The 14,500-nt window shown below is 39.3% G+C and overlaps 1 protein-coding gene across 2 annotated transcripts in view; it reads right to left on the bottom strand.

The window, feature by feature from the left end:
* Positions 1 to 14,500, bottom strand: part of LOC139162441 (kelch domain-containing protein 3-like) — an 88,447-nt gene that overhangs the window by 36,456 nt on the left and 37,491 nt on the right. For both annotated transcript variants that reach the window (XM_070742807.1, XM_070742808.1), the window contains 2 exons: positions 7,490 to 7,590; positions 4,280 to 4,365 (listed from right to left, as the gene is read on the bottom strand). In XM_070742807.1, the coding sequence (XP_070598908.1) occupies positions 4,280 to 4,365; positions 7,490 to 7,590 (187 nt within the window). The remainder of the gene's footprint in view (positions 1 to 4,279; positions 4,366 to 7,489; positions 7,591 to 14,500) is intronic.

Raw genomic sequence — 14,500 nt, 5'->3', positions numbered from 1 at the left:
ACACATTGTACAACTCTAAGCAAACTCTTTGGCGCATAGGATAGAGTGGGAGGTGGAAAGAATGGATAAGAGGCAACTTGTATTTTGTTATTGAAGTCTTCCCATCATTCCCTGTCGTTTCAAGCTAAGGGACTTTCTAGGATGATGACCAAGCCATGAGGGCAGAATCTAGATCCCTGCCAGCTTCCTGACCCTAATATTCAGATGGGAATATTCAACCAGATACCAGGTGATTATACACTTTCTACTTCTGCCTGTCAAATAGAAGCTCAGGGTTCTCCACCTTGTGGATCAACAAGATCTTGCAATTGTTTTTTTTTTGCTTTTTGAGAATGCTGCAAGAAACGCTCAGTGGATAATTTCTGAAATGTATCTGTCAGTGATAGGTTGATGGAAAACATCACTGACACAGTAGATGTCAGTGGTGGGCGATGAATAAGAATGCAAAAAGATTTTGTCCTTATCGCCTAGTATTTCCGTCAACCCTTTCAAAGCAGGTAAATTTGGCAAATAAGAACAACTTGGATATCTGGAAAAGATGATGTTGCTAGCAGTGTATTATATTAATACTCCATAATAGTATTCTGCAACAATTTTCTCCTCCTACATGTTTGCAGGGATTGATAGACATTCCACCACAAATTTCCTGAAAATTCTCTTGATAGTGGGAAGCATTGGAAAATATAACAAACAGATTAAGTTCTTGAATGGCATGATGTACATAGTATTTTATCCAGCTGCAAAAGCAAAATAGATACCTAATTCAAAGAAAAATTATTGTGAACTATGAGACCTAAACCTCATTGCTCTCTTAATTTCAACAAACTTCTTCCTATCCTAAAATAATATTAGATAGATTATTTGCAGAACTTGTTCAAAAAAGTTAATTATGTAATTGGATATAGCGGTGATGGCGAACCTTTTTTTCCTCGGGTGCCGAAAGAGCGTGCACGTATGCTATCGTGCATACATAAGTGCCCACACCCATAATTCAATGCCCGGGGAGGGTGGAAACAGCTTCCTCCACCTCTCCAGGAGGCCAGAAACGGCCTGTTTCCCAACTTCTAGTGGTCCCAGTAGGCTTGTATTTCACTCTCCCTAGGCTCCAACGGCTGCCCTGAAGCCAGGGGAAGGCAGAAACTATCTCCCCCATTGCCCCAGAAGCTCTCTGGAAGCAAAAAACACCCTTCCAGGGCCTCTGTGTGAGCCAAAAATCAGCTGGCTGACATACACATGCACATTGGAACTGAGCTAAGGCAATGGCTCGTGTGCCAGCAGATATGGCTCTGCGTGCCACCTGTGGTACCTTTGCCATAGGTTCGCCATCACTGGAATAAAGGGTTTCTGATTTTTGTTTTTGTTTTTAGCTTGTTGTCCCTGTTCACATGCCTCCCTCACATGGCTTACAATAGCAATTGATCTCCAATTATTTAGCAATAATATCAACAAAAAGGATCTATGTTCTTTTTTTCCAAGTAGAAATGTTCTTTTTTTGCAACCTAAAGATAAGGGAATGAGAAAGGGAAGAAGGGAGGAGGCTTTTGCAGTTCTCTGGGCAAGAAGTAGGAATAAAAGGGAAACGTATTTCACCTAACCCAGGACAGAGGGATTGTGCATAATAGTGACCGGCAGCTGGGGGTAGAGGGAGCATGGTAGACACTATAGCCAGTGGTGGGTTCCTACTGGTATACCCCCAGAGCTCCATTCTGGTAGCATCCTGCGGATTGCACAATTTGTGCACAAGGGCTCCGCTGCTTTCTTTGCCAGTCCGTCACATGGTGCCATCTATTTTTTTTGAATTTTTGAGTTTATTTTGCTTCCTGTGCATGTGCAAAAGCAAGAGCTCGTGAGAGGATGCTCACATGTGTGCAATTTTCACAATTTTTTGCTTCCACGCATGTGCAGAAGTAAAATTTCAGGGAAATCACATGTGCAAGCATCCCCTCATGAGATTTTGGTGCTTTTTTGCTCCCTGAGCATGCGCAGAAGCAAAATTTCACGAGATGACACATGCGAAACATTGCGATGCGCACGGAGAAAGGAAGAACCGCCGCTTACTACAGCCAATCAGTGGCTGCTATTAGAAGAGACCAAAGTACTAGAGACCATCCATTCTCAAGCATTGAAGATGGGTCAAGTTCGGGAATAATATTTTTGTTTTAGCTGGGAGACATGGCCGTGGGGTGTAATGCCACCTAGCGGGGCCCAGGGGAAGAGCCTTCTCTGTGGTGGCCCCAGCCCTCTGGAATCAACTCCCCCCAGAGATTAGGACTGCCCCCACCCTCCTTGCCTTTTGTAAGCTCCTGAAAACCCACCTATGTCGCCAGGCATGGGGAAATTGATATACCCCTTAGCTATTGTGATATATGTATGGTCTATTTGAGTTGTATGATTATTTTTACTAAAAGGGTTTTAAATATTGTTTTTAATATTGGATTTGTACTCTGTATATTGTCTGTTGAGAGCCGCTCTGGGTTTTCGGAGAGGGGCAGCATACAAATCTAATTAATAATAATAATAATAATAATAATAATAATAATAATAATAATAATCATCATCATCATCATCATCACAGGCTGTATTTACCAAGGAAAATAGGCGGCAGAGGACTTTTGCAAGTGAAGCAGACAGTGGAAGAAGAGAAGCGTGCATTAGCTGACTATGTGAAGGAAAGCAAAGATGGACGTCAACAATAGGAAGCTTCTCAAGGTGAAGCAAACTAAGGTGAAGCAGTACAGAAAAACTGTAACTCAATGTCGTATGGACAGTTGGCAGACAAAGCATTGCATGGCCAGTTCTTGGAGAAGATTGAAGGCAAAGTGGATAAAGAAAAGACCTGGTCATGACTTACAAGTGGAACACTCAAAAAGGAGACAGAAGGACTAATACTGGCGGCACAAGAACAGGCCATTAGAACAAATGCTGTCAAAGCCAGAATTGAAAAATCAACAGACGATCCAAGTGCAGACTCTGTAAAGAAACAGATGAAACAATCGATCACATACTCAGCTGCTGCAAAAAGATCGCACAGACTGACTACAACCATAGACAAGATGCTGAGGCACAGATGATCCACTGGAATTTGTGCCGGAACTACCATTTCCCAGTGGCAAAGAACTGGTGGGATCATAAGCCCGAAAAAGTGGTCGAAAATGAGCAAGCAAAACTACTGTGGGACTTCCGACTTCAGACTGACCGAATTCTGAAGCATAACACACCAGACATCCTGATTGTGGAAAAAAAGGAAGTATGGATCATCGACATCGCAATCCCAGGGGACAGCAGAATTGAGGAGAAGCAGCTAGAGAAATTAGTGAAATACGAAGATCTAAAAATCGAGCTGCAACGACTCTGGCATAAGCCAGTGAAAGTGGTCCCAGTGGTACTTGGCACGCTGGGCGCAGTGGCAAAGGATCTCAGCGGACATTTGAAAACCATCGGAATTGACAAAATCTCCATCTGTCAATTGCAAAAGGCCACTTTACTGGGATCGGCAAACATAATTCGCCACTACATCACGCAGTCCTAGGTGCTTGGGAAGTGCCCGACTGGTGATGAAATACGAAATCCAGCATAGTGATCTTGTTTGCTGTTTTGTATAATAATAATAATAATAATAATAATAATAATAATAATAATAATAATAATAATAATAATAATTTGCAATAATAGGGAGGAAGTGGGCTTTACTGGCAATGGGCCAAGCAGTAAGTGCATATCGACGGCTCCCGTCGACTAAACAATGTCATTTGGCGGGACCCAGGAGAAGAGCCTTCTCTGTGGCGGCCCCGACCCTCTGGAACCAGCTCCCCCCAGATATCAGAGTTGCCCCCACCCTCCTTGCCTTTCCCAAGATCCTTAAAACCCACCTCTGTCGTCAGGCATGGGGGAATTGAATTTTTTTTTCTCCTTTCCCCCTAGGCTTATAGAATTTATACATGGTATGCGTGTTTGTATGATTGGTCTCTTGAATTGGGGTTTTTTAGATTATTTTTAATATTACATTTGTTTACATTGTATTCATTATTGTTGTTAGCCGCCCTGAGTCTTCGGAGAGGGGCGGCATACAAATGTAATAAATAAATAAATAAATAAATAAATAAATAAATAAATAAATAAATAAATAAATAAATAAATAAATAAATAAATAAATAAATAAATAAATAAATAAATAAATAAATAAATAAATAAATAAATCTTTGCAGTCAAGGTTCTCAAATCCAACGGATGTAAAAGCAGATGAATTTGTAACAGGAGAGTAAAATGCTCAGTTGTTTACCTTATCACTATGTGCTGTAAATGTATGATGGGATCTTCCGAAAGGCTTTTCTCCCTTTATTTCACACCTTTGCCACGTTAAAGATACTTTGGGGGAAGAAGAAAAAACAACATAAAAACATCTTTCCATTTGCTTTTGTTCTGCAGTGTCTGGAAATGGCACCATCCCAATCCTTTGACATTTACATCCATTTTCTTTAACTCATAAAAGTGTATTAATTCACCAAGCTGTCTAAAGAATGGATCCTTTGATGTAATTCCAGTTTTCTCTCTCTCTCCTCACAATACTTATGCTGCACTATCTTTAACTCTACCCCTACATCGCCTGCAGTGGAAAATTGCAAGAGAAAAAACCAGCAACCCCATCAGTACAGACATTATTAATGGAGCCTGTTTTGCATATTTAGATAAATTTAAACGGTCATAATCTCTCTCGTAAATGTAGCGCAATATTTAAAAACTCAAGCATGGCCAAATCAGACTTTCAAAATTCTGGTGAAGATTTCACATCCCTCTTAGAGTTAAGTTCTATGGAAGCATATTCCTAAATTCCTGGATAAGGCCAGCAAAGGAGTTGAGAGTAAGGAGGCTTTAGCGCTAAGGCTACATATACCCTACACAACACAGCAACATGCAGTCAGTCAGTTTGCCAGTTTTTTTCAGAATCCCACCAACCAATGGCATTGTGGGGGTTGGTGGGGGTCATAGTTCCCTGTAAGCTGAGCAGTGAGCAATTGCTCACTTAAAAATCATCATCAACTCAGAGTTTTCCAAACCTGCCCAGAAGCCGAGAGGGAAAGAGTGAGAGGGAAGGAGAGAGAGAGGAAGAGAGGAAGAGAGAGAAACAGATAGAAAAAAGAGAGGAAGGAAAAGAGAAAGAAAAAGAATGGGAGTAAGGAAGAGAGAAAGAAAATCAAAATCTAGTTTGAAACTAGCTCAACTATTTAAGTGGCATTTTGATATTGATAGAATTGCCCTATTATGAGCTCACTGTTATAGACACACAGTACAGTATTTTATTTTGAAATTCTCTGAGGCAAAACAGGGTGGGTTTTTTATTTATTTGTTTGTTTGTTTGTTTGTTTGTTTGTTTGTTTATTTATTTATTATTTCTGTGCCGCCCAGTCCCGAAGGGACTGCCGCTCAGACACTATACTTTTCCGCTCCCCCCCCAAAAAAAAAAATTAGAGGGAACACTGGTGGAGGTGAGATTAAAAAAGTCAAGATTGCAGTTGTGTCAGTGCAATTAAATTCCTATCCTTTTTGTAGAGATGATAACATTGCACATACATAAGAAGACATTGGACTTCACCTGCCATCTTCCATTTTTTTTATCATCCTTGCAGGGCTCCACAGTTATTAAGTTTGTTGAATGAAGGCAAATATATGGGTCCCAGGTTAATGTTGACCAATCTGGGTCTGTCACAAGGACCAGAGTTTTAGTTGCCCAAACTTTCAGAGTCATCCTGGAGCCCATTGTCAGTGAACTTCTCTCTACATTCTGGTAGAGAGTCCGAAAGTCAGAAGATTAAACAGTGGTGGGTTGCTCCTGATCCAGACTGGCTCTTGGAACCAGAGTGCAGGTGGAGGGAGGCTCCGTTCACCTCTCTGGGACACTTCTGCACATACACAGATGTTTCTGCACATCTACAGAAGTGTGAAGTGTGGACTAAACCTCTGGCCCTGATGATTGACCCAGATTGGATCCTATAGTAAGCTTTGCTAAATAGGGCTTTTATTTTGTGAAACACACACACACAAAATTAACCCTGATCCAAATGGGGTCAAAAGCACTAAATATGTGGCAAGATTTGTTTTACAACCAAAAGCATCCATACAGAATGGAAAACAAACAGAGAGCAATCTTTAGGTAGCAAGCTAAGCTACAGGTAAGCAGGCATCAAGGTGTGCCAAGACACCGCTTCTGGTGTCTACTGTCTTCTAACCTAAGTAACTAAATATTCCTTTAATAACAATGTTAGATTGGAAGTTAGAATGCTGTAGAGAAAATCATCTGCCTCTAGCATTATGCTGGCTGCAGGAATACCTTTGGATCCTACAAAGATCCCATCAAATTAAGAACATAAGAACATAAGAAGAGCTATGTTGAATCAGGCCAAAGCCCATCGAGTCCAGCATTCTGTGTCACATAATGGCCCACCAATTGTCCATGGGGATCTTGAGCAGAAAGAGAAGGCAAAAATTGTAGATAACTTCATTCGATTGACCATGCTTAACCTGCTGGTCATTTTGTAAATATCCCTGGCACATGCTTTCAAAATTTCTTTTTCTTTCTTTCTTTCTTTTGGATTTGTATGCCTCCCCTCTCCGTGGACTCGGGACGGCTAACAACAGTGGTAAAAACAGCATGTGACAATCCTAGATATGTTCCAGCCACCCAAAATTGCCTACTCTGCACTATGCCAAGATTGCATTGTTAGTTGAATTTAAATTCCACCAAAAACAGTGAAACTTACATGACATGGATTTTTGTTTACAGTCCCTTGTGTATCCTCCTTTGATATTGCTGTACTCTATTTGCCAAAGAATTCGGAATAATGCATTTTCCTGAGTACCATATTTATCTGAAAAGATGGATGATCCACCCTCACCCCCTAGGGAAGATTGGTTGCTAAGAAATCAAGTCTTTGTCAGCTAAATGAATTGTCTGGTTGCCAAATTATTTATTTATAAGGCATCCCACATTAAAATGAGTGTAAAAGGCATCCCATCTGTAGTAAATTTCAATGAGTTCAGTGGCTTTCTCTCCCACATTAACATGTGTAGGGTAATTCTGTGCTTGGGGATAGATCTATTTAGCTCAATTTACTCCATGTACATTTTGTAGAGACAGTCGAATAAATCACTGGACACTGAGCTGTTTTCTCCTTCCTTTTATAGCAAAGGGACAAATCTTTCTTCCTAGATGGAAATGTATGCATTCTTTAATAATACCATATTTTCAGTAAATGTAAGATTACTTTGTCCCATTTACAGATAATTATTTGGAATGGGAAGCCTTTTGGCAAATACAGTTGGTAAAAATCTGAACTCTTTGGTAGCAGAATTTTTTGGGCCCTCATACTGCTTGAAATATATCCCTAAATGGTCAGGGTTTGTCACATTTATTTTCATCATTGAATCATTACTTTGCTAACTTACACCATCAGTTCATAATTTGAACAAAATGATCGTACAGAATGCAAATCACCTGTGTCCAGTGCATACACATCAGTATAATATTCATCTTCATTGGAACGACCACCAAACATATAGATGATTTCTCCAATGGCAGCAAAAGCATGGCCTGACCTAAAAAGTTCAAATTCATTTGCATTAAATGCTGTATTTCCAATTGAGAATGAAATGTTTCTCAAAGTAAAAGAATGTCAAAGAGAATGTGCTTTAAACACTAACAATAATGGTTGGACTCACTTAACACACATAATATCTGGGGTTTTGGTTTTTTTATAAAAAAAGAGGCTACTGAAGCTATTCATCTGAAACTATTCTCATTGATTATAAAGATAAAGTTTTCTTCAAATCAAGTTTACTTTTGGTCACTTCACAGATAAACCCATACAGATTTCTGGTCTTTTTCTGAGATGCTTGTCAACCTTCCAGTCTAGCTTATTGTTCTGGTATTTTTTGCTGGTTTCCCAAACAGGTTTTTTCCTGTAGGCAGTTGTGGGAGGAGATGTGAATGCTAGGAAGTCACATTAGCCAAATAAAAAGTGGGTTTTCGGGACAAGGAGCCTTTTTCATGATTTGGTGAAGCCTAGGCCAAAACAACTGGAGAGGTGCACAAGAAAGAATACCTACCTGCCTCAACAACTTTCCCTGCCAAGAACTTTGTACCATGGCATGAGAGCTAGAAACAAATAATTGTAGGGCTGCTGCATTGAGATAACTTTTGAGGGGATGGATTGTACATTCCACCCTATTGTGAGAGCTACAAGCTGTCATTTGGAGTGCATATTTTGCAAAAGTCAGTCTAAGGGGACCTACTTTGAGTGAAGTATAAAGCTGTAGTCTTTTCTTGACCTTCTATTTGTCAATTTTCTCTCTAGTGCTATTGTGATTATATGTCACGGGGGGAGGGGGATAGGCCTCAGGATTTTAGAGATGCTTAGTGGGGGCATGGCCAAAAAACGATTGGGAACCACTGGTCTAAGGGGACCTACTTTGAGTGAAGTATATAGCTGTAAGTGTTTTCTTGACCTTCTGTTTGTGAATTCTCTCTTGTGCTATCATGAAGGATTATTGAAATGAAAAGGAATAGATGATGTGCATCTTTTTCTTCTCTGTTTTTTTTTGTATAAATGACCTCATATATTTTTTTACATAGCATGGTTTGGTATAGAGTAATATTTTGGGTCATAAAATATATGTAGGTATATGCATAATTTGTATTCATTCATGGTTATATAGTGTATGTATGTATGTATGTATGTATGTATGTATGTATGTATGTATGTATTGATTTGATTTGATTTGATTTGATTTGTATGCCACCCCTCTCCGTAGATTCGGGGCGGCTAACAACAATAATAAAAACAGCATGTAAATCCAATACTACAACAACTAAAAAACCCTTATTTTAAAACCAATCATACCTACAAGCAAACATACCATGCATAAATTGTACAGGCCTAGGGGGAAAGAGTATCTCAATTCCCCCATGCCTGATGGCAGAGGTGGGTTTTAAGGAGCTTACGAAAGGCGAGGAGGGTGGGAGCAATTCTAATCTCTGGGGGGAGTTGGTTCCAGAGGGCCGGGGCCGCCACAGAGAAGGCTCTTCCCCTGGGCCCCGCCAAACGACATTGTTTAGTTGACGGGACCCGGAGAAGGCCCACTCTGTGGGACCTAACTGGTCGCTGGGATTCGTATATTGGAGGCAGTGACCCTTTGAGGGTTGCATGCAATGAAATTTCATTTTAATGTATGCTTTAATGTACATTCAAAATGACAATAAAGTTGTTCTGTTGTTCTGTTCTATTATTCTATTCTGTTCTGTTCTAGTCTAGTCTAGTCTACTCTCTTGTAGTCTAAATTCTAATTCTTATTCCTATTCCTATTAAAAAGTGATTAGAATTCCCTCCTTCTTCCCTCACCCCAATCTGTTTCTCTTAGTTAGATTTTCTTTTTCTTCTCCATCTTCTGATAAAGCCAAACTCAACAGTCTTCTCTCTTGAGCTTCAGTATAGATCTAAACCTCAGGAAAGGTGCTGAGTGTTAGCAGGTGTAATATGGATGTCTGTGAGAAAGTCAAGTGAGTCAATATGACAAAAGAGCAACATGCCATCACAATACAAGCACTGGCCTTTTGAAGTGCAATGTGAGATTGCACACATGTCCAAAAAGGGTACAGGTCATGTCACTCGCTTTCATTTTGACAGAAGTAGCAGGAAACTACAGATACCCCAGCCGGGGAATGTTTATTGTTATATCTGACAAGCATGGGCTACTAACAGGTGAAGAAACATAAATCTTTTATTCTGTAGTTACTTTCCCCTATCAAATTGTTAATATTTCCTGTTTGGTTGCCTTCCTGAGAGATATTTCCTGTCAATTTGCAGATAAAATTATTATTTTGTTTTGTTTAGGATTTCTACTTATGCATTCATTGCTTTTGTATCTATGATCTATTTGTACTCTGTTGGTGCAAATCATTCCTATAAGGTTTCCGTGTCTCCCTAGTAAAATTCTTACGTTCTGTGGTTCTTCTGAGTCCCTCACAAATTGTCCGTTTAGAAAGTTGAATAGATCAAGTTAACACTTCCATTTTTTAATGTTTTCACACGTTAAGGTTTTATTTATGTTAATTTTTAGCTGGAACTAATTGACTTAGTTAATATAAATTTATTAAAAATGGGATTTAGCTGCAAATTAGAAGAGAATCACATGAATGGGCAAAACATGATATGCTCTGATTAGAGATTGCTTTTCCTTGAAATCGGATTTCCATAAAAATGTAGCTATGCTTTTAGTCTCAGTTGTCCTAATGATTTATTTTATTTTTTATTTATTCATTTGTCCAATACACAATACATATGGAAGAGAATAGACCAGTTGCGGCCCTATTTGGACCGGGACTCACTGCTCACAGTCACTCATGCCCTCATCACCTCGAGGTTCGACTACTGTAATGCTCTCTACATGGGGCTACCTTTGAAAAGTGTTCGGAAACTTCAGATCGTGCAGAATGCAGCTGCGAGAGCAGTCATGGGCCTACCTAGGTATGCCCATGTTTCACCAACACTCCGCAGTCTGCATTGGTTGCCGATCAACTTCCGGTCACAATTCAAAGTGTTGGTTATGACCTTTAAAGCCCTTCATGGCACTGGACCAGAATATCTCCGAGACCGCCTCCTGCCGCACGAATCCCAGCAACCAATTAGGTCCCACAGAGTGGGCCTTCTCCGGGTCCCGTCAACTAAACAATGTTGGTTGGCGGGCCCCAGGGGAAGAGCCTTCTCTGTGGCGGCCCCGGCCCTCTGGAACCAACTCCCCCCGGAGATTAGAACTGCCCCTACCCTCCTTGCCTTCCGTAAGCTCCTTAAGACCCACCTGTGTCGTCAGGCATGGGGGAACTAAGACATCTCCCCCGGGCATATATAATTTATGAATGGTATGTGTGTATGTATGTGAGTTTAGAAAATGGGATTTTAAAAAAATGTTTTAGTATAAATTTAGATTTGTTATAAACTGTTTTTTGCACTTTGTTGTGAGCCGCCCCGAGTCTGTGGAGAGGGGCGGCATACAAATCTAAATAAATAAATAAATAAATAAATGAAGTAATATATATAAAGATAATATGTAAAAATAGAGGAGAAGATATATGAAAGGAAGAAAATATATATGATATATGAGATAAAGGAAAGACAATTGGACAGGGGACGAAAGACACACTAGTGCACTTATGTACGCCCCTTACTGACCTCTTAGGAACCTGGAGAGGTCAATCGTGGATAGTCTAAGGGAGAAATGTTGGGAGTTAGGGGTTGACACTATTGAGTCCGGTAATGAGTTCCACGCTTCAACAACTCGATTGTTAAAGTCATATTTTTTACAGTCAAGTTTGGAGCGGTTAATATTAAGTTTGAATCTGTTGCGTGCTCTTGTGTTGTTGCAGTTGAAGCTGAAGTAGTCATTGACCGGTAGGACGTTGCAGCATAGATCTTGTGGGTAATACTTAAATCATGCTTTAGGCGCTGTAGTTCTAAGCTTTCTAGACCTAGGATTGAAAGTCTGCTTTCGTAGGGTATTCTGTTTCGAGTGGAGGAGTGAAGGGCTCTTCTGGTGAAGTATCGTTGGACGTTTTCAAGGGTGTTGATGTCCGAGATGTGGTATGGTTTCCAGACAGATGAGCTGTATTTAAGATGCCAAGTATGTTTTCCTTTAAGTCATGCTTTTTAGTATGAACTGTTTTCTGTAAATCCCAAAGGTGCTTTTTTAGGAGGCAACTGGGCTTCCTTGTTTTTTTTTCTTTTGAAGGCATTTTGCTTCTCATTCAAGAAGCTTCTTCAGCTCTGACAGGATAGTGGGGAATGAAAAAATTTATATTGCTTGCAGACATCTGCTCACCTGCACCCCTTTAGAGAGTCGTTGAAGCATTTGGAGGTTTACATTCTTGACTTGAAATGTCACAATACGAACCAGTGGCAAAGGTAAGTGGAAACCACCTCTGGAGAATCTCCATAGGTATTTAACTTGGAGCCATTGTACCCCAGATCCCTTTAATTTCCCCTTCCTTGATGTATATGTTAAGTCCTTTCCTCCAAAAACTTTGGATCATCCAATGCCCTGATCTCTTAACTGAAATTCTGTATACAACCCATGAGTTATACTCTCATTTGTGGCTTCCCTCACTCTTATGAGTCACAATTCAGAATCTGACTTTGTCCTTGAATCTGATTATGTAGGAGGGTAAGCAACATTTTTCAGGCAAGCATTCTCTGCTAAGCATTTGAACTATTGTAATTTTGGTGATAAGACGCACCTTCCTGCCCCCCCTAAAAGAGGCTGATAATTTGGGTGTGTCTTATATTCTGAATGTAGGGTTTTTTTTGTCCTAACTAGCTGCTAACAATCTTCCCAGCTCTTATCTTGCAGGCTCTTTCATTGTTTCTCTTTGAGAAGAATGTTTTCCAAACCCTAAGTCTTCACAGGTTTTTTTTTCATTGCACTAACTTGCTCTGAGTAAGTTTCTTTCCAGCCCTAACCAAGTACTAACAATATTCCCAGCTCTTACTGGCTTGCAAGCTTTTTCATTGTTATACTCTGCAAAGAATGTTTTCTAAACCCTTTCTTTGTAGGTTTTTTTTTCATTGCTTTACTTGCTCAGACTGTTTCTTTCCAGGTGCTAATGATGTTCCCAGCTCTTACTGGCTTGCAAGCTTGTTACACTCTCTCGGAATAATTTTGTTTTAAAACCTTAATCAGGGGATAAAATAATGTGCTGAAGCTGATCAGACTAAGAAAGTTAGCCAGATGAATACCTGGTAAGCAGATTCTTTCCTGTTTTCTTCCCCCAAAACTAAGGTGCGTTTTATATTCCAGTGTGTGTTATACTCTGAAAAATACGGTACATTCCTGGGATTAATCTTAACTGCAGTGGCTACTGCTTGGCTGCATCTGCTTGCCTGTAACCTTGAATCAGAACACTTCTTCTCAACCTATTAATTGTACTTACTGCTGTTGCAATGTTTAATTGGTTTTCCAGTGTGGCAGTAGCATAGCTACTGAAAAGCCCCCTTGCAAGGTTTTCCTTTGGGGTTTAACCTGCGAGTGGGATGCCAATGGGATGTCAGATTACTAGAAATATGAGTATATGATGAACAGGGTATTCATATATGTACTACATGCATGCATGTCTTGCACCTTAATGCAAGAATTGTTTCACAGTTGAAACAAATTTCAAAAATTGTCTTTCATCATGCTATACGAATATGAATGGTAAAAAATCTGGGAGGATTTTTCAGCAGCCTCTAAAATGATCTTCGATGGGATGGCTACAGCTAGTTATCTGAATCCGTATCCCTTGCGAGTACTCCATAGAACAAATGAAACAGCTCATTATATGACATTATATTATCTAATTATATTAAATACAGGAAACTCATTATGGATTTACCAATTAAACAACTGCTTGAGGCTGTAGTATCTACGTTTCATGCTGCCATTGCCACACGCTTTCCCAGGATAGTTAATTTTTACAGAAATTTTATTTTAAGTGTTACTGTTTGTCTTTTTAAATCATAACAAAATACATATTTACTAGTTCCCTTCTTCTTGCAATAAAATGAAGAGGAATTAAAGGATGAACGATCAAAATACAAAATACAACTGAGAAAAACAGGATTATTTGGTATATTTTTCTTCTACAACATGATCCCTGGACGCCAAAAGCTTCTTTTTTGGAATTTATATTATTTATGAAATAATATAAAACCTGAATGGAATATTTTGTATGAATAAAATAGACATTAGAATGCAAGTAATTTTTAAATGATTATATTATTATCTTCCATGTAATATATTCAGATATACAGCTTAAAAAGTCCTCGAGAATGACAATCGTCAGTTCTTAAAATTTGCTATTTTTATTACACTACTTTATAGTCCTAAAAAGTTCAATATCAATCTTGCAAATGCAAGGCATAATAATGATTTTATATGCATACTTATGCCAATGCAAAAATTCATTCCAAGCTGCTTAACTGCAATTTATAAACATAGCCCAAAGATTTCTGCTGTGAAGCATTCCAGTAACAAACATATCAATGCTAGAATGATTCATATAACCCACATTTCCTTTTGGCTGTTGATACACTAATTTTGTAATTGCAAGTTTGTGGTTCAGATCTTTCTTGCTCCAGATTTATGAAGCGGTTGAACACTTTCATTACACTGAAAATTAGATGGGTCCTATCTCTATTCGTAGCCCTAAATTTAAGTGGAATTGCATTTGATTTAGCTAAGAGCAATATCAGATATAACAATAAGCATCTTGTCAGCTTCCTGTCGTGACCCTCAAAACAAGGATTATAATACGCTGTAAACACATATTTTGTGTGTTGAAAAATGAATCAAAAGATGCTTTTTACTGTAAGGCCTGGATTTCAAATGCATTATTTTAAAATATTTGCTCCCTAAGCAACATACACAGAGGTCATTGACCAAATGCCCATCCTCACCTTTCTGGGGCTTACAAGAGATG

Source organism: Erythrolamprus reginae, chromosome 2 (genome assembly GCF_031021105.1).
Source record: "Erythrolamprus reginae isolate rEryReg1 chromosome 2, rEryReg1.hap1, whole genome shotgun sequence".
NCBI classification, from domain to species: domain Eukaryota; kingdom Metazoa; phylum Chordata; class Lepidosauria; order Squamata; family Dipsadidae; genus Erythrolamprus; species Erythrolamprus reginae.
This window is presented reverse-complemented; position numbering and strand designations above follow the sequence as displayed.